The sequence below is a fragment of the Pipistrellus hanaki genome (genome assembly GCF_964339955.1).
Source record: "Pipistrellus hanaki genome assembly, chromosome: 4".
NCBI classification, from domain to species: domain Eukaryota; kingdom Metazoa; phylum Chordata; class Mammalia; order Chiroptera; family Vespertilionidae; genus Pipistrellus; species Pipistrellus hanaki.
The window spans coordinates 70,916,996-70,936,786 of record NC_140506.1 but is presented as its reverse complement, the minus strand read 5'-3'; the positions used below and the strand labels follow the sequence as shown (position 1 = coordinate 70,936,786).

General features: G+C 54.3%; 2 protein-coding genes across 6 annotated transcripts; one reads left to right on the top strand and one right to left on the bottom strand.

Annotated features, from left to right (window-relative positions):
• Window positions 1–1,146: 1,146 nt before the first annotated feature.
• TFR2 (transferrin receptor 2) lies at window positions 1,147–13,435 on the top strand. 3 transcript variants are annotated; one of them, XM_084880530.1, is made up of 18 exons: window positions 1,147–1,236; window positions 1,478–1,730; window positions 1,827–2,013; window positions 4,688–4,828; window positions 4,901–5,012; window positions 5,087–5,209; window positions 5,622–5,738; window positions 5,866–6,005; window positions 6,376–6,539; window positions 7,354–7,473; window positions 7,860–7,942; window positions 8,023–8,086; window positions 8,176–8,243; window positions 8,333–8,406; window positions 8,500–8,584; window positions 8,667–8,894; window positions 9,235–9,375; window positions 12,745–13,435. In XM_084880530.1, the coding sequence occupies exons 1-18, from the start codon at window positions 1,204–1,206 to the stop codon at window positions 13,027–13,029; spliced, it is 2,418 nt and encodes an 805-aa protein (XP_084736656.1). In that variant the 5' UTR covers window positions 1,147–1,203; the 3' UTR covers window positions 13,030–13,435. The 3 variants fall into 3 exon arrangements, with proteins under 3 accessions (XP_084736656.1, XP_084736658.1, XP_084736657.1); XM_084880532.1 differs by lacking the exon at window positions 1,147–1,236 and having other exon boundaries at window positions 1,255–1,730; window positions 5,941–6,005; XM_084880531.1 differs by lacking the exon at window positions 1,147–1,236 and having other exon boundaries at window positions 1,255–1,730.
• Window positions 13,436–14,639: 1,204 nt separating this feature from the next.
• MOSPD3 (motile sperm domain containing 3) lies at window positions 14,640–19,435 on the bottom strand. Of its 3 annotated transcripts, none has more exons than XM_084881063.1 (6): window positions 19,342–19,435; window positions 18,642–18,909; window positions 17,747–17,822; window positions 17,082–17,311; window positions 15,968–16,132; window positions 14,640–15,847 (listed from the first exon to the last, which is right to left on the bottom strand). In XM_084881063.1, exons 2-6 carry the CDS (start codon window positions 18,844–18,846, stop codon window positions 15,816–15,818), a joined length of 708 nt encoding a protein of 235 aa, XP_084737189.1. In that variant the 5' UTR covers window positions 18,847–18,909; window positions 19,342–19,435; the 3' UTR covers window positions 14,640–15,815. The 3 variants fall into 3 exon arrangements, with proteins under 3 accessions (XP_084737189.1, XP_084737190.1, XP_084737188.1); XM_084881064.1 differs by having other exon boundaries at window positions 19,264–19,406; XM_084881062.1 differs by lacking the exon at window positions 19,342–19,435 and having other exon boundaries at window positions 18,642–19,057.
• Window positions 19,436–19,791: the final 356 nt, after the last annotated feature.

The following is a 19,791-nucleotide window of genomic DNA, read 5'->3' as shown; positions in this document are numbered from 1 at the left end:
CGCCCCCTGCCTGAAACGGTGGGTAAAGCTCAGCGGGGTGCGCCCTGATGAATGCCTGGGGTCCCCAGACCCAAAAGAGGAGAAAGTTTGTGTGGCCCAAGCCCTTTCGTCACCAGACAGGCAGACGTGCCCAAAGAGCACCATGAATTAGCAAAGGTCACCTAGCTCTGCCCACACTTTGGCCAGGACTCTTTCTTTTAATTTTCTTTTTTTCATATAATTTTTTTTTTATTTTATTATTGATTACTGTGTTACATATGTGTCCTTATTCTCCCATTACCCCCTTACCCCCACTCCGGCCAGGACTCTTTCCACCGATGCCTGTGGGCCTGGACTCCCATCCTGGAGCACTCCCTGGACTTGCCTGACTATGGGCTACCATTCATGCCCGCCCTCCTGGGCACCATTAGGAGCCTGATTCCCATGAGACAAGACACCCACACAGCCGAAACTGGTTTGGCTCAGTGGACAGAGCATCAGCCTGTGGACTGAAGGGTTCCAGGTTCAATTCCAGTCAAGGGCATGTACCTTGGTTGCGGGCACATCCCCAGGAGGGGGTGTGCAAGAGGCAGCTGATGGATGATTCTCTCACATCAATGTTTCTAACTCTCTATCCCTCTCTCTTTCTCTCTGTAAAAAATCAGTAAAATATATTTCACTGTGGCACCTTCAGCTTAGGACCCCACTGGGCCAGGCATCCAGAGAGGGCAACTAACATGGCACAGGGCCTGGGCTTTGGGCCTGCAAGCTAGGTAAGGAGGGGCAGAGATTCCCAAGGTGGGGACCTAGGAAGGGGTCCCCAGGACACTGGGAGGAGCAGGAGCAGGAGGGGGGCATCCATCTTTCCGCCCTCCCCAGCCACCAGTACCCCTCCCCCACCCTGACGGGAACTGGGAGGCCAAAGTCTGCCCAAGGTCACAAATTGATTGTTTTGTAGGAAGAGGACCAGACAGGGACTGTGGGAGGATTTGGCGGGGGAGGGTGCGAACCCTCTTCCTCTAGCCCGGGCTGGGGGGGTGGGGGGAGGCATGTCTGGAAAGTGGGACTGAGGCCAGGGCTGCGCCCCCTGCTTGGGGGGGGGGGGGCAAGCAATGCCAGCGCTCAGGCCACCTGCTAGGGCTGATAAGGGGCCCACACAGGGCTCACAAACGGTTTACCATTGGGGGTGGGATCAGCCTGCAGGACTCAGGAGGGGGCACAAGCATGGAGCGGCTTTGGGGTCTACTCCAGGGAGCGGTAAGACTGAGTGGGTCGGGGGACACCGTAGGCCCCCTGTCTAGGCCCTAGCCCCCTCTCAAACCCCAAGGCTGGCCCCTCCCCTTCCCACTTCAATCTCTCCCCTCCAGCCCGCCTCTCAGGAACCTCTCCCTTGCCTTGTGCTCACATGGCACCCAAAGTCCCTGACCCTATTTTTGCCAGGTCCCTCCCTGCCTCCCACACTTCTTTCGCCCAATCTCATGCCCACCTGACCCCACAGAAAAGGCTATCCCCACGACCCTCTCAGACCACCTACAAGCATGTGGAAGGCACCCAGCAGGGGTGCCCGGAGGAGGAAGAGGAAGAGGAGGAGGAGGCGGCCATGCCACCGGGCCGCTTCTGTCCCATGGAGCTGAGGGGCCCTGAGCCCCTGGGCTCGCAAGCTGGGCGGCCACACCTGGAACTCTGGGCAGCGGCAGGACGAAGGGCTGCTCCCTACCTGGTCCTGACGGCCCTGCTGATCTTCACCGGGGGTGAGAGCCTCTGCCCTCACGGTGAGGGGGCTGGGCTGGGGGAGCTTCTGGGGTCCAGAGGGAGCACAGGAGAATCTCCATCTTGCCACTTGCCAGCCTTCCTTCTGGGCTACGTGGCCTTCCGAGGGTCCTGCCAGGCGTGCGGGAACGACGTGCTGGTGGTCAGCGAGGACGTGAACTATGAGCTGGGCCCGAACTCCCACCAGCGCACCTTGTACTGGAGTGACCTCCGGGCCATGTTCCTCCGGCACCTGGGGGCGGGGAGCCTGGAGAACGCCATCAGGTAAGGACCATCCCGGCCCTCAAACCCCTCACCCTCTCCGTCTCCTCTCCTCCCCTCTCCCAGGACCCTGGCGTCACCGTCTCCCTTCTGAGCCCCTCCACCTGCCCCTCTGACCTCCCTGTCCAGTGGTCCAGGGAAGGATGGCAGGCACTGGAGCTGAGGGAGGGGGGCAGTTCCCGAGATGCACCTGCAGAGGGAGGGCTCAGGGCGGCACACTGGGGAGAGGCTGGAGCTGTCTCAACAAGAACAGAGGGTCCAGATAGGAGGGGGTGCGGGGCAGACCCCCACAAAAAGCTATGAATGCCACACCGAGGAGCTCTGGCAGATCTGAGGAAGGGTGTTTTAGCGAATCAGAAAAACAGGGAAGGAAATGCATTTGTGGGAGCAGCCCTCCCCCCATCTACACTGAGAGAAACCACCCAGGCACCGGGCAGGCCTGCGGCACTCGCGGACAGGGTGCTTTATGTCTGCGGAGCGTCCACAGGTCAGGCCGCCAAGAGCCCTCTTTTAGGTCAGGGACCATTTTTCAATGGATTCTCCTGGGTTTTCTAAGTATAAAATCATACCTATAAGCTGTACATAGTGAAAGATGTATAGCTTCTTTTCCAATATTGATACTTTTTATTTCTCTTTCATTTCTTACTGCATTGGAGAGGACATGAGGTATTGGTGACAGTAGACATCCTTACCTATTTCCTGACTTTCATAGGAATGTGTGTGTATATAGATACATTTAAAAAAAGATTTAAAAATTGATTTGAGAGAGAGAAATATCTACTTGTTCACTTATTTATACATTCGTTGGTTGATTCTTGTATGTACCCTGACTAGGGATTGAAGCCACACCTTAGTGTATCAGGACAACACTCCAACCAACTGAGCCATCCAGCCAGGGCAGGAATGTCTTTATAATACTTTGTCATTGAATGCGAACTTTGCTGCAGACTCTGGGAAGCTTTTTAAAAGAAAATTAAGAAAGTTTCCTTCTACTCCTAGCTTGCTGAGATTTTTTTAAATTTTTATTTATTTTTATTTTTTTTATGATCGGAAAGGAGAAACAGTGATGGAATTTTTTGAAGTATTTTTTCATTTAATTGTTGTTATCATGTTTACGTAGTAATTTGTATTAATATATTTCCTTTTCTTCATGAGAACAACACTAAACTTGATCACTCTGATGTCACTGAATCTGCCTTATGAAAGACCTTAAATCTGTGGCTTCGCCCTGGCCAGTTGGGCTCAGTGGATAGTGTCAGCCTGCAGACTGGAAGGGCTCGGATTTGGCTCCGGTCAAGGGCACATGCCCGGGTTGTGGGCTCGATCTCTAAGTGTGGTGTTTGCAGGAGGCAGCCAATGATTCTCTCTCGTGATTGATGTTTCTTTTTTTTTTTTTTTTTAAATATATTTTATTGATTTTGTACAGAGAGGAAGGGAGAGAGATAGAGAGCTAGAAATGTCGATGAGAGAGAGTCATCAATCAGCTGCCTCTTGCACACCCCCCACTGGGGATATGTCCGAAACCAAGGTACATGCCCTTGACCGGAATCGAACCCCGGACCCTTCAGTCCCCAAGCCGACGCTCTATCCATTGAGCCAAACCGGTTTCGGCATCATGATTGATGTTTCTATCTCTCTCTCCCACTCCCTTCCTCTCTGAAATCAATACAAATATATTTCTAAAAATCTGTGGCATCAACAACATGCAGGGTTGTTGTTTTTTTATCTTCTTGATTGGCAGTCAAGGTGTAGGCTGAGCAGATGGATGGTTTCACGGGTCTTGGGGTGGGTGTCAGGCTGCCCATGGCATCAAAGGGCAGGGAGGCAAGAGGGTAGCAAGCACTGAAGTGACTTTAGGTTGGATGGGGAAGGGAAAGGAAGGGAAGGGAAGGGAAGGGAAGGGAACGGAAGGGAAGGGAACGGAAGGGAAGGGAAGGAAAACCAGGAGCTGAAGATAGGCTTGGAGAAATTGGACAGTCTGGAGTGCTAACCACTCATGTCCTGTGTGGCCCTGGGCAAGTGACTACATCTCCATTTCCTCATCTAAACATGAAAGTAATAGCAGTCCAGCGTCTGAGTGCAGATTAAACGGGAGATTCCATATGTAAACCCTCTCCACTGACAGGGAGACCATGCAGATGGGGGTGGCAGAGGTGAGACAGAAGGACAGGAAGAGTTCAGGTGACAATAGGCTTGTAGATAAGTGGTGACTATGGAAGAAGACAGGGTGAGGCTCCTCTGAGACAAATGATTCCACAATTCTACTGGGAACTTTGGTGTTCAGTGTCTCCATGAGGCCGGGTGGGGGTGGGGGGACGAAGGTCCTGTCTCTGCCCAGTCAGCCCTTGGGAAGCAAAGTGCTTTCGTGCCAGGGGCACAGCACCTGTGTGTGAAGGGGCGGGCGGTTGGAGTTTGGCCTGAACAGGGAAGAACCTAAGGGATGGAGGACAGAACCCCCAGCTCTTGGCAGCTAATATCTTAAGCATAAGGAGGCCCTGGAGACGCTGGGTCACATCCTGGTGGTGACGGGATGGGGGTGGTGGCAGCCTCTGGGTCAGCCTTAGGAGCCCCTCACGGCCTGGGAACCAGGGCCACCCCTCGCCTCCTCGCTTCCAGGCGCCCCAAAGTCCGGGCCCTTCTCCCCTCCAGCGCCCCAATCCCACCTCTCCCCGCTCAGACACACCAGCCTTAGGGAGAGGGTCGCCGGCTCCGCTGGGATGGCCGCCCTGGCCCGGGACATCCACGCTGCGCTCTCGCGCCAGAAGCTGGACCACGTGTGGACAGACACGCACTACGTGGGGCTGCAGTACCCAGACCGGTGAGCGCGGAGGGTGAGGGGCGCGGCGGGGGGGCGTGTGGGATGGGGGACGCTCACCGCCCCACTCCCCAGGGCTCACCCCAACACCCTGCACTGGGTCGATGCAGCCGGGAGGCTCGGGGAACAGCTGCCGCTGGAGGACCCGGACGTCTACTGTCCCTACAGCGCCACCGGCAACGCCACGGTGAGCGCCTCGGCCTCGCCCTCTCTCGGGGGGGGGGGGGGGGGGGGAGCGCGCTGACCGCCCCGCGTCCCCAGGGGCAGCTGCTGTACGCCCACTACGGGCGGCCGGAGGACCTGCAGCGCCTGCGGGCCCGGGGCGTGGAGCCGGCCGGGCGCCTCCTGCTGGTGCGCTTGGGGGCGATCAGTTTTGCCCAGAAGGTGAGGGTCCCCGGATGGGGGCGGGTGGTGGTGGACTGGAGCGCGGCGGGAGGGTGCAGGCTGGGGGACCCCAGGATCGGACAGCGGCCCATGGGAAGCGTCTGGGAGGTTATTAGAGGGAGAAAAGAAGGAACCAAGTGGATTGTAAGAAAATGCTGGCGAGGAACAAAATCCGGAGGTTGGGGATGGGGGTCGGGAGGTTCGGGGATGGGAGAATGTGGGGTACCGTGGGGTCTGCGGCTGCCAAGGCACGGTGGAGGGCGCAGAGATGAGGGCCAGGTGGTGCTCTCTGTGGGTCTACAATTGCAGGTCAAAGGCTGTGCCATTTCACTTTTACTTGCTCCTCCTCCTGCCCTTATAAATCTGTTTTCTCCGTGAGACAGTCCCCTAGCCCTCCCTCCCCCCTGCCCAGGTGGCCAGTGCCCAGGACTTTGGGGCGGGAGGAGTGCTCATATATCCCGACCCGGCCGACCTCCCCCGGGGCCCACACAAGCCCGGCCTGTCCGGCAACCGGGCGGTGTACGGACATGTAAGTACTGGGGGCGTTATCCGTGCTTTCCTAGGCCCAGGGCCGCCCCTTCGTGCCCGGGATGAAGCTGGCACACCTTTTGGGAGCCTAGCTCCCAGTTTCAGAGTGGGCACCCCTCCCCCCACAGGTGCACCTGGGGACTGGGGACCCCTACACGCCTGGCTTCCCTTCCTTCAATCAAACCCAGTTCCCTCCCGTCCAGTCCTCGGGCCTTCCCAGCATCCCGGCCCAGCCCATCAGCGCTGACGTGGCCTCCCTCCTGCTGAGGTGAGGGGCCGGTGGGAACCAGGGGTGGGAACCAGGAGGGGAGGCAGGGAGAGGTGGGCTGCCGCGAGTGGGTGAACTAGAAAAAGATGGCTCTTCCGGGAGGGAGCTGCCTCGTGCCAGGGCCCACCGTCCGGTGAGAGGAGCTCCTGCCAGATGTCACACCCACCTCCACGGACACCCTCAGGCAGGACACAGCCTGCACAATGGGCCAAGGCAGCCCTGGCTGGCCTGCCCTCTCAGTCAGGGGCAGAGGCAGAGAGCAGGAGCCAGAAGGTGGAAGGGAGAGGAAGCCTGAAGACTAGGATTTAGGCTCTTTTACAGCCTGAGCCTCTCTGCTACTCCCACCCCTGTCTGCCCCACCCCTCTGCAGGAAGCTTGCAGGTCCTGCGGCCCCACAAGAATGGCAGGGGCAGCTCTCCGGCTCCCCTTACCGCCTGGGCCCTGGGCCAGGCCTGCACCTCGGAGTCAACAACCGCAGGGCTTCCACCGCCATCAGCAACATCTTTGGCTGCATCGAGGGCCGATCAGAGCCAGGTGTGCCTGCTTGCCCGGCCTTCGGGAGGGGAGCTGCGTATAAATCCTCACCAGACGTGGGGCTGGAGCAGGAGGCCCTGGAGAGTGGGCCAGAGTGGTGTCCAGAGGAGGGAGGCGGCCTTGGCTGAAGTGAGTGTGCGGCAAGGGTTAACAGGGAGGCAGTCTGGCTGGTTGCAGCTGACCTGGGGCCGTGGAGGGCAGAAGTGAGACTTCACAGTCCAACATGCCCGTAGACCGAATGGGCCATTTTGTGTAGCAGTGAATTGTCTCACATTGGAGATGAACAGGCATCAGGTGGGTGATGTTATAGCATGAAAGGAGGTCTGGTCAGTTAGGTGACCCTTTGAAGCATAACTAGACATGGATAGCAGTGGGGAGTCAAGGGGGGTTCTTGAGCTGAAGACTGGGGTCACCAGAGCAACTTGGGAAGAAAAGTTTGGTCCCTATAAGAACTGAGGGAGTGACACAGGGAGGCCTGTGGCGAAGCTCAGAGGAGAATGCTGTCGTGGGCCGAGAAGGGGCAGGAGATTTAAAGGGAAAACCTGGTGAACAGCTGGACACGGCTTCCCTGGGAGGTAAGGAGTCAGGAATGACCCAGGAGCCTCACTAAAGGAGCAGGCCGCCCAGGCAGGGCCAGTGGAGGAGGGGCACTCGCTGTAATGACAGCAGGGGTTGCAGAAATCTGAGAGGCTGAGATTGAGGAGCTGGGGCCTGGGAAATGGTGAGGCCCTGTGAGCACCTCATCCCAAGGTGCAGGGAGGAGCCTCTGGGTGCTGCCAGTGTAAGCGGGGCACTCCACACATCTCCCCCACAGATCACTACGTTGTCATTGGGGCCCAGAGGGATGCGTGGGGCCCTGGGGCAGCCAGGTCTGCTGTGGGGACCGCCATTCTTCTGGAGCTGGTGCGGACCTTTGCCTCCATGGTGAGCAATGGTAAGGCCAGGGCCTGGGCCTGGGCCGGGCAGCCAGGGCTGTGACCTGAGCCAGGACGGGGCAGAGGGGCAATCAGCAGCACAGGCTGGAGGGTGGCCGCTCAGACCTGGCTCCCAACCCACTCATGTCCTGTGTGGCCCTGGGCAAGTGACTGCATCTCCATTTCCTCATCTAAACACGAAAGCAGTAGCAGTCCAGCGTCTGAGTGTAGATTAAACGGGAGATCCCGTATGTAAACCCTCTCCATCGCTGTTGGAGTTGAGTCAGAGCAGGCCCAGGGCTGGGGAAGGGACCGGATGAAAGGGAAAGAAAGACCCCAGGGGACCAGGACAGAGGCAGACAAAACGGGTGCTTGGTCTCCAGTTGAGCTCATCCTCTCTCCCCAGGCTTCCAGCCTCGAAGGAGTCTTCTCTTCATCAGCTGGGATGGAGGTGACTTTGGGAGTGTGGGCTCCACAGAGTGGCTGGAGGTAATTGGGGTCGTGGGCAGGCAGCCAGGCAGCGGGGAGAAGTAGGGAGAGGCTTCGTACTCCATCCCCCTCCCCCACAGGGCTACCTCAGCCTGCTGCACCTCAAGGCCGTGGTCTACGTGAGCCTGGACAATGCCGTGCTGGGTGAGCAGGGGCAGTGCCGCCGCCTGGACCCCCTCAGGGGCACCCCGGCCCTTGGGACCAAGTCCTGAGCTTGGCCTGCTTCTCCGCAGGGGATGACAAGTTCCACGCCAAGACCAGCCCCCTTCTGATTAGCCTCATCGAGAACATCCTGAAGCAGGCAAGAGCCTGGCCGGGAGCAGGGATGGAGGGACGTTTTGGGGAGCGGGGAGGGACTGGAGCCTGACGCTGCCCCCACGCTGCCCCCAGGTGGGGTCTCCTAACCACAGCGGGCAGACCCTTTACGAGCAGGTGGCGTTCAGCAATCACAGCTGGGATGACGTGTAAGTCGGGGCGAGGTGGGAGGGAGGAAAGCTGGGGTTGGTGTGGGAGGAGCATGAACCCACAGAGCTTTTTAACCTGCCCCCCAACCCCAGAATCCAGCCACTGCCCACGGACAGCAGCGCCTACTCCTTCACTGCCTTTGCGGGGGTCCCTGCCCTCGAGTTCTCCTTCGTGGAGGTGAGACTCCCTGCCCGCCCCACGGCAGCAGCCTCTGGCCTGTGTGCGCCGAGCGCCTGCGCCAGCAGCCCCTGTCCCGCAGGACGGCCGGCCGTACCCATTCCTGCACACGAAGGACGACACGTACGAGAACCTGCACAAGGTGCTGCGGGGCCGCCTGCCCGCCGTGGCCCAGGCCGTGGCCCAGTTTGCGGGGCTGCTCCTCATCCGGCTCAGCCACGACCACCTGCTGCCCCTGGACTTCGGCCGCTACGGGGACGTGGTCCTCAGGCACATCGGCAGCCTCAACGAGTTCTCCGGGGACCTCAAGGTCCGCGATGCCAATCCCTCTCCCGGCTTCTGGGGCTGGAGGGCACTAGATCCCCTGAAAGTGCTGACCAGCCCAGGGAGTCTGGCCGCTTCTCCCCCACCCTCCGCCTTGGCCCTTTACTCCTGCCCCAGGCACCTAAGCCCCACCCGAGCCCCCAGGATTTGACCCTCCCCCCCGCAACCACACAGCTCTTCCCTCTCCCTTCTTACGCCCCAGCATTCTGTCCCCTATTATACCTCCCACCCCTGCCAGGCCCGGCCTGTCCCCCAGACCCTTGACCTCCACCCTAGGCTGGGTCCTGGCCCCTGCTACCGGCCCCAGCCCGCACCTCCACCCTTAGGCCCGAGGGCTGACCCTCCAGTGGGTGTACTCGGCACGAGGGGACTACATCCGGGCGGCGGAGAAGCTGCGGAAAGAGATCTACAGCTCAGATGAGAGCGACGAAAGGCTGACACGCATGTACAACGTGCGCATCATGCGGGTGAGGGCCTGCTCCCTCGACCTGTGCCCCCTCCTCCCTCTGCTTAGCTCCTCCCCTGGCTACTCCTTGCCCTCTCTCTACCTCCCTCCACTCCCTGTCCTGGGAACTCTTCAAGTCCTGGACGCACATTGCTAACAGACAGGCTGGAGTGACACCCGAGGCAGGCCCCGCTTAATATTGAAATGAAGAGAGGGCCGAAGCCGGTTTGGCTCAGTGGATAGAGCCTCGGTCTGCGGACTGAAAGGTCCCAGATTCGATTCCGGTCAGGGGCATGTACATTGGTTGCGGGCACATTCCCGGTAGGGGGTGTGCAGGAGGCAGCTGGTCAATGTTTCTCTCTCATTGACGTTTCTAGCTCTCTATCTCTCTCCCTTCCTCTCTGTAAAATATCAATAAAATATATTTTAAAAAAAAGAAAGAAAGAAAAAAAAAAAAAAGGAAAAGAGAGGGCCAGTCTACAATCGCCTGGCCAACATGGCAGGACTGGGACACTCCACCACCCCCTTACCCCCACCACCCACAGTGTACCCCCCCCCCCACACACACACACAGTTTCACCAGCCCCTGGAGAGAAAAAGCATGTCCACAATGGTCCACAGTACAAGAGGCAAAGGGTTATGGCCCTGGAGGTACAAAAAGCTTAAGAAATTCAGAGCATGAAGGGCTCTCTTCCTTCTGGCAATGAGATGCGTGAAACTCGGAAAGGCTGCTTGGGGGAGGTGACATGTGAAAGTTATACTAGATTTTATTCCCTCTTCCATCCCTCCTCCTTAGCTTTAATACTTTGCAACCCACACTCCATCCTCATTTCTAACCCCTCCTCTCCCTTCCATTTCTTCACCCAAGACTTCAACCTGGCAACCTTTTGTCTCAGGAAATGGATGTGCAGAGGCTGTGAGAGTGGGGGAAGTCCATAGGGCAGAATCACAAGCAGCACTAGCCACGCTGAGTGTGGATGAGCAGGGAACCCGGAGTGTTCACAGAACAGTTTTGGGAGAGCATGTGTTTTCTCTCCCCATTCATTTTCCTGCTTGGGTTCCTGCTCATTTCCTTCGGCATCACTCATTTCTTCTTGTTCACATTCATCCCTCTTGCTCTTTCATACTTGCTCCTTTTCCTGGTCTCTCTCGCATCCTCCTTTCTCCTCAGTATCCTCTTCTTCCTTTCCCCCTTCCTCATTTCTCCTTCTCCCCTTCCCTATGTGCTTCCACAAAGACATGTGACTCTAAGTGAGACAAGAGATTGGGCACGGTTCATTCTCAGATCTTGCTTTAACCCCTGATGTGCCAGACTCCAGGAACACAAAAAGATACACACACACACACACACACACACACACACCTCTTATCCCACTCTCAAAGATTCCTCCCAAGAGCTAAAAGCATCCCCATGTGAGGGATCACAGGATTCAGACTCAGGCTGGAGAGGAAGACTCAGAACTTCAGAACCTGCAATACACGGCTAGGCCAAGCCCAGAGAACTTCGTGGCTCTAGACCAGGGATTGGTAAACCACAGCCAACCAGCCAAATTTGGCCTGCCCTCTGTTTTTATAAATGAAGTTTTATTGCAATGCAGCCATGCTCATTGGTTTTCATATTGTCTACAGCTGCTTTTGTGCTATAGCAGCGAAGTTGAGTAGCTGCAGAAACAGAATGGTCTGAGAAGCCTAAAATGTTTACTATCTTGCTTTTTGCATAAACAGCTTGCTGACCCCAGGCTTTAGACTGTGACATGGGTCTTGAATAACAGACAGAACTTGAGTTGGTGCAAAAAAGAGTTTCCAGGGTGGAGAGCCCCAGGATAAGGCTGAGGCAGAGAAATAGGGCCGGGCTCTCCTTGTGAGCAGTGTGTGGGCTAGCAGAGTGTGAATAGAGGCTCCATGGAGAATCTGAGTGAGGAGGAGCACCAAGCAGTGAGGTAAGAACCAACTATGGGGAATCTTGAATACCAAAATAAGAACTTTGAATTTTTAGGGTCTGGGCATCAAGGAAACTAGGAAGGTGTTTGGGCAGGAAGGTGATGTGAGCAAAGTGGAATTTTTGGAAGGATTTGGCCAGAATGTTAATAGCCTGAAAGAGAGAATGCTATTAATGATGACTGAGCTCTGGGTGAGGGTGGCAGAGGGCAGCATATGCCACCTATTGTGATGGGGCTGGACTGATGTTACATTTGGAAGTAAAATGGAGAGTTTGAGTGTTGACAAAAGAGGAGGAGAATCATCATAGCAGCTGCCATTTATTGAGGGCTACCAAATACTACAGCTTTACTTTCTCAGGACTACACCCCAAATCCTGTGAGGTTGCTGATATGGCACACAGAAACAGGCTCAGATGGGCTAAGTGATGTGTCCAGACCTCAGCTAGTGGTAGAGCTGAAATTAGAAACCAAGCAGTCTGACTCCAAAGTCTGTGCTCACCCCACTCCCACTCATCTTCAAGGCTGAGAGTCTGGCACCTGGGGAAGACCATGGTGCTCACTAAGGAATGTGGGTGCAAGGGTCAGGTTTTGGAAGAAGTTGGTGTCCACATGTGTGTGAGGCTGTGTCCAGGTGCCGCTACCCCAGTGAGGAGGCCCAGAAGGCTAAAGGGCAGGATTGCCACTGTCCCCACAAGTTTAAGGGCATGGATGAGTTCTTTGAACAAATGAGGCCTTTGAAAGATATGGGTGTGAGATTCTGATTTTGATGGGGTGGCAACCAGGTAATGGTAATCTAAATATCTTCCCCTAGTGATTTGAATATGCAGCCAGGATTGTAAAAACAACACTGGATTGTAGGTAAAGAGACGAGTAGAAGGTAGAGGTCAAACCTTGGTCCAGCTCACAGGTGGGAGCAGAAGGAACCAGAGGGGCTGGCAGAGAGGTGGGAGGAGAACTGGGGTAGGAGTAAGGCCACCTCAGGAATGACAAACAGTATCTGAGTCAGAGGGTGGTGAGGGCAGTCAGGCACTTCATTAGGACTGGGCTGTCCCCTTAACCTTTGACTCTGGGCTATGGACATTGGCAGAGGTGAGGCGATATGACTGGGGTATGAGAAAGTGAGAAACAGTAGGATGATAGACTGTTCTCTGGGGCTCTGGGCAGGGAAGTGAATGGGGAGACCTAGATGCAGACTTGGAGGTTCAAGGGGTAAAAAGAAAGGAATTCAACCCAAAACTGGACAACATCCTACCCAGCTATTGGTGACATCACAGAGTAGCCATTCCTGATTGGGTAGCCAAAGGGAGGTGGGACTTAAACTGCTCACTAGTGTTTATTAAGCCAGTACTAGGTCCCAATCTTGGTTTGGAATTGTTGTTCAGGTTTTAGCTTGCTGGGGTGGGGAGAGGGGGGCAAGCCCCAACCTTGACCTGGCTCCCCTCTCTGTTCAGGTGGAATACTACTTCCTGTCCCAATACGTGTCGCCGGCTGACTCCCCATTCCGACACATCTTCCTGGGCCAAGGAGATCACACGCTGGACGCCCTGCTCAACCACGTGCGGCTGCTCCGCGCCAGCAGTTCCCAGACGGTAGGGGCTGCCACCTCGGGGGTGGCGCCTGGCCTGGCCTTCCAGGAAAGCCAATTTCGTCGCCAACTGGCCCTGCTCACCTGGACGCTGCAGGGGGCCGCCAATGCACTCAGCGGGGATGTCTGGAGCATAGATAACAACTTCTGAGTGGGGCTACGTGCTCTTGCCCCAGCGAGAGCTCCTACTCTCCCCACTTGAGCGATTTCTGGGTTATTGTGCAACACCACTCATTGCTGACCGATTTCTCATTAGCCCTTCCTGCCTCCTTAGGGGCCCAGTGTAAAATACCCACACACCCTTGGCCCTACAGTGTAGGATTAGGTGAGCAGTGCCTTCCAAAAGGGAGGGTCATACTGTCAGCTAATCAGACAGCAGCATCTGTTCCATCAATCACAGCCCCTTCCCCTTCAGGAGCCAGGTGCCCCATACTTAGAGACCACTGGAAGGTTTCCGGGGACCGGGCCAGCTTTCTTGGTGGGAGAGATGGCTGGGACCATGCCGATGGCTAACATGTGGCCTGTGGTAGAAGGGGCTGAGGTTTGAAATTCAATAAACCATCTGTTGTTTGTAAGTACCTTTATGCTTCCTCACTCTCACCCCACCCAATCCTCCCTTATTTAAGACATAGGAAAGGGTTGAGAAGAAGGGGACAGAGAGGATGAAACTGGGAATGCTGCCTCCATTGGGAAAACTCAGATGTCTCATTATGTAAAGGAGGAAAATGCCTAAGAAAAAAGGTGGTTTTCTCCAAAGACCACCATGGAGTGGAGGGCTGGCTCTGTACCTTTTCCTGGGACCAGGGACAGCTACATATTTTGTAAGGTCTATTGCAAAACAAAAATGCAGGACCTCTTGTTCAAAAAGCAAGAACAAAGCCATTTCTTTCTTCTCCTGTCAACCTGTCATAGTGGTTATTTGGCGTTTACTGTCCAGAACCCTTAGACAGGGAAATAAGCACTCTGGGTTCTACCCCACAACTTGGTACAAATGTACCAAACCTGACCCTGACCTAGACCTCCCATACCTACAGTTGCTGCTTCATAGCTTTGTCCTAGAAAGCCTTCCTGATCCCACTGGCAACAGGCCTTTGCACATCACACACCAGCAGGATCATTAGTGTGTGATACCGAAAATGCATTTTGGGGACCTGGGGTAGGCAGCCCATATGAATGGTTATCACAGTTAATTTGTTGAGGGCTTTGCTGAGCCATGGCAAGAGCCCTCCCATACTTCCTGACACAGGCTGCAGAGCCATTCTCTGCACACCAGTAGGGTCACACCCTCCTGGGGCCAGTTCTGGGTATGAGAGGAACAACACTTCCTGGGCAGCGGGGCAGCTTCCAAGGCCCCAAAAATAAAGCTAGAACAACTGATAATTGTCTTCCAGCAGCATAACAGACTGAGTCTCAGCATTATCTTGCTAATTTTTTAGCCCTAATCAAATCTGCTCTTTTCCCTGTAATCCCCTCACCATGCATCTTAAGGTGGGCTTAATGGCTGCCTTTCAAGGATCCTATTTTTTCACCATGGCTTCCTGTCTCTTGAGTGGCTCACTTAAGTTATATCAGGCAATGTTCTCTCTCCCCATCTTCAGTAATCCTAGTGTTTCTGACCCACAGAAATTGAAATCAAAGGAAGAGACAAAGTAAAAGAAGATAAAGGGACAAAAAGGCAGATGATTATGGGGATTGGAAGTATCCAGGCAGCCCTGGCAAGAGGCCTCAATGGCTCAAGACAGTGAGACTAGAGCTCTAAAGCAGGTGGTATTTTTTATTGTTTCTTTTTAGCTTAGGTACATTGGCATAGGGACAGGATCCTATCTTAAAGGGCTAAAGGGGATCTCAAGATTCAACTTTCACCAGGACTGGTGTGGCTCAGTTGGTTGAGTATTGTCCCCTGCACCAAGAGGTTGTGGGTTTGATTCCTCATCAGGGCACATGCCAGGGTTGTAGGCTCAATGCCTAATAGGGGACATACAGGAAGCAGCTGACTAATGTTTCTCTCATTGATCTCTCTCTCTCTCTCTCTCTTTCTTTCTCTCTCTCTCTTTTCCCTTCTTCCTTCCTCTCTAGACTCATATTTAAAAAAAAAAAAATCAACTTTCCCAGAGATTATAACTTGGTGCAGCCACTATGCAAAAAGTATGAAGATTCCTAAAAAATAGAGTTCCCATACAGCCCAGCAATACCACTTCTGGGTATTTATCTGGAGAAAACAAAAACAATAATTTAAAGACATATGTATCCCTATGTTCATTGTGGCATTATTTACCAAAGCCAAAATATGGAAATAACCTAGGTATCCATCAATAGATGAATGGATAAAAGATGTGATATATATATACAAAATGGGATATTACTCCATCATAACAGAATGAAACCTGACAGTTGTGATAACATAGACACAGAAGGCATTGTACTAAGTGAATAAGTCAAAGATAAATATTGTATTTCATATATGGAATCTAAAAATCAAAACAAATGAATAAACAAAACAAAACAGACCCATTGGATATAGAGAAAGGGACGGGGAGAATCAACTTTCTCAATATTCTCATTTAGGAGATGGCAAATGAAGCTCACAGAAATGAAAGGACTTGCTCAAGGTCATAGTTTTTTCAGTGCTCCAGAACCAGAACCCAGGACTTAATCTTCACTGGCCCAGGTACCTGGGTCCCTAGGAATGGGAATAGGAGGAACTGGAGAAAAAGAAGTATGGAGAAAGGGGCATGTTCCCTACATCCCTCAGTTTAATTTTGCAAATTTCTTTTATTCAACTTGGAAAATGAATACAAATCCCTGGGTATTTTTTGTCAAGGGTAAAGGGAGTGGCAGGAAGAAGGGAATAGGAGGCGAGGCAAGGTATGAGCATCACAGTGGCTGTCTCATGTCCATATCCCTGCCCAGGGAGGGGGTGGAGGTTGAGCAGGGGGCTCAGGTCCGGAGAAAGACCATGGTAAGGAGGCCTGGAGAGGGGAGAAATAAAGAGCAAGAAACAATGAGTAGTCCTGGAGCTCTGGGAGCCTCTTCCCAGCCCCTACCCCTCTTTCTCTGGGCTCAGATCCCCTCACCACTACTGTGCTCACCCAAGATGTAGGCCGCCACCAACTTCTGTCCCAGGGAGACATGCAGGACTTGGGGCAGCTGGCTGCCAAGTTCATCCTGGAGTGGGAGCAGTAGGAAGGCCACCGAGACTATGCCGGTCAGCAAGAACAGGAGGAAGGAGCTGGTGGCCAGTTGTGAGTGGGATTCTGGGAAACAAGGCTTGTCAGAAGCTCCAGACCCAACTCCCCCCCAACCCAAGGTTCTCTTGGAAGGAGGCTGCAGAAGCACACAATGCAAATGTCCTCTCCTCTCTAAAGCCTCTGTCCCCACAGCCACAAGAAACCCTCTCTCCTCTGGTCCCTCAGCAATTTTTTTCTTCTCTCTTCACTCTGCCTGATTGTTGGTTTCTGTGTACCTGTCTGTTAGGCACGAAACTCCTTTTCCCAGACTCAGCATACAACTTGGAGTGGTATAGTTGCTCAGTACAGGTTTTTTATGGAACCAAACTGAGCTGGCATATAATAGAAAGTATTAAAGTTAAAGATAAGGAAGAATTTTCCCATCTAAATATAGAAGCCAGAAACCAGGTAAACTGCAAACTATGTTTATTCCCTAATCCTATATAATCAAAGCCTAATATGCTAAGTGTCTGGTCAGCCATATAACCAATCAAAATGTAATATGCTAATGATATGCTAAGGCAGCTCAACTGCTCACTATGACGTACACTGACCACCAGGGGGCAGACGTTCCAACCTGTAGGTTAGCTTGTTCCTGGGGTCTGGCCAATTGATCGGGACTGAGCAAGACCAGGAAGCCCTGGAGCCCTCCTCCGGTCCCTGGCTGGCCAGCCTCCGGCATCCCTCCCCACCCCAATAGTGCACCCACGCCCTCTCACAATCCCAGACTGCTTGGGCGATGTCAGAGAGTCAGTTTAGGTCCGATCCCACACGCTAGGCTGAGGGAATCCACTGGTGCATGAATTGGTGCACCGGGCCTTTAGTGTAATATAAAATCTCAACTCCTAAGAATATTTCCACAAAAAGCCAATAAACTAAACCTGAAGACTTCTGCAACTCCAACCAAGCTCATCTCTAGAGTAATGATAGGTCTTCCCTCCCTACAGAACTCAAAAATTCCCATCCTCCAACTCACTTTCAGGGAGGTGTCTGGTTGTGGGTGGTGCTGTCCAGGAAGGAGGCCCTGGGTGTGGCGTTGAGTCAGGCTGTCCCTGAAGTTCAAGGGGGTTGGCTGGGGCCCTCAAAACCGAGGTGATGTCCTTGCGCCCCAACACTCGGCCCTCAGCTCCCTCCTCAAACAGCTCAATGCGGAAGCGGTCCTGGACGTCATAGTGGCTGGCAATGGGGGCGACGTGGCGGATCACACTGGTCCCGAGATGGGAGAGAGGCCCATTGAGAGGAAGTGAGTGATAGGCAATGAACCAAGTAGATCCAGGTCCCCGCTCGCAGGAAACTTTCCCACTGGGTTATGGGCAGAGGGTTGGGAAAAAAGTTGAAGAGGACCACGTCTGAGACCTTAGACCAGGGGTTGGGAACCTTTCTTCTGCCAAGGGCCATTTGTATATTTAAAATATTATTCGCTTAATATAAATTTATGTTGCTATGAAAAAAAAAAAAAAGCTCCTAGATTTATTGAATTTTGAGTCCTGCCTGTGGTTGCCTTGGCAGGGACAAAACAAATGATTTTGCAGGCCTTGTACTGCCCTTGGGCTGGACACTCCCCACCCCAGCCTTAGACCATGGCTCAGTTGCTCAGAGAAAGGTAGCAGCAGCCTCTGGCTTCTCCACCCTCCCACTTACATGTCAATGCAGGACTGCGGCTTCACATATCCTTCTGCGTCAAACACGGTGTACTTGGCAGGTGCTGTGCACAGGACTGTGGGATACAAGCACAGAGAGACTGACTCTTGCTTCTGAGACCCTACACAAACCTTTCCCACTAAGGGGCAATAGAGTCCCCCTGCCTTCTACCCCCAGGACTAGACATGACTCTTCTGGTCCACCAAGGCTGGCCCTCTGACCATGTGGACGAAAAGGGACCACATACTAACCTGCCAAGATCAGCCTTGCAAACTCAGAAACCTAAAGTAAGTTAGGATTTGAAGTTAAAGCTTTTTAACTAAAAGCCGTTAGGGCAGGAAGTCATGTGCTAGGTTAAAATCTTCCCTGACAAAAGCCAATCTTTACCTTAACTAAGCCTGTCTATTGCCTTTTGAATTTAAGATAATATTCTTTTGGAATATGAAGGTAACTTCCCTTTTCCCAGACCCCTCAGGGCACAACCAATGTACCAGGGCTGAAACCATAAATCCTCATTGTTACTGTTAACATGTTAATTATTCACTGTTAACTATCCTGTACCCACCTACATAAAAGATGTGTCTACCATTTTACTTTTCATCCAATCCCAGAGGTTTCCCCAATTTGCCTTCTCCCATCTCCCCAATCTATCACCAATGGATATCATGTAATCCACTAGTCTTTTGATTATAATGCGTAAAATAAGATGCAAAACTGCCATTTTCTAGAGCATTATTTCAATCCGTTGAGATTTTTGTTTCCCAACAATTGTCGACAGTTTGGCTCAAATAAACTCACAAAAATCCTCTGTAGATCTGCATGTTCCTTACGTCGACACCCCCAATGTCCTGCCCCCAGCCCCCAGCCCCCCAGCATGAGGCGCCCGTCCCTTCACCTCGGAAGCGAAGCGCCGCTCCCGTGGGGTTATAGAGGGTCAGCAGCTGCCGGGGTCCGCTCCGTTGGTCCGCCCTGAACACTAAATCGGGGGGAAAGACGAGGACCGGGACGACAGGTCCCGAGGGAGGAGGGGCACCCCGGGACCCGCGCCCCGGCGCCCCGGGACCCCCCAGCTCCTGGTCCTGGGGCGCCCGGCGGCGCATGCAGGCTCTTGGCAGTGGGACATCCGAGGGCTGAGCTCGGGGGACAGGGCCTGGAATCTAGAGCTGGGGGACGAGAGGGGCGAAAGGGAACGGACGAGATGGTGGGGCCGGCCACCACCGCCTTGGAACGCGATGAGGGTCCCGCAGACAGAAGCAGCTACCGAAACTTTTCCAGCTCGGCCAGTCCCTCTAGGCCCCGCCTCCAAGCCCCACCTCGATGGGCACACCCACCCGGTAAGCCCGGCCCCTTGCGGCTCCCCAGCCCGGGCGGCCTCTAGGCGGGGCTCCAAACCTCCGAGAGCCGCATCCGCTAGGCCCCGCCCCTTCCGGGCGTCCGGGGTTCCGCCCAGCTTGGGCCAGACTCCGCCTGCCCCGGGGTCTCCTCCCGATCTGCCCTCCCGCCCGCCCCGCAGATACCTGTATCTGTGGTATCTGTGCCTCCGACCCCGCCCTGAGCCCGGGACGTGATTCCTTGGGCTTCGCTCCGATGCTCACCTTCTGGTCACAGCACCTGTCAATCAATTTGTGAGCAGACTGCGGCTGCCCCCTGCCCCGAAGGCTGTTTGGGTACTTCCGCCACACGGCTTCTGTCATTGGCCAAGGCGGCGCCGTTTCCGCCAAACGTACACGACGATTGGTGCGTTTACAGAGGGGGATTGACTAGAACCTAGTGTCGGAAAATGACGTCTCTGTCTAGAATTCTAGCCCTGCAGTTACTCGGAGAGACTCGGGCGGCCTTTGTTCCTTTGTCCCACTCTGAGGCCGTCAGATCGCTAGACTCCAATCCCACAAAGCCCTCTCTTTCTCCACTTCAATCCCAGGCTCTCCCGGAAGCCTCTGCGGCAACCAAAGGCGTTTCCTACAGTTGGAGGTTGCTCCCAGTTGGACTCAACTCTCAGCCCCGGGTTCCGCTCCTGATTCTCTCCTATCTGCACGGGATTCGGA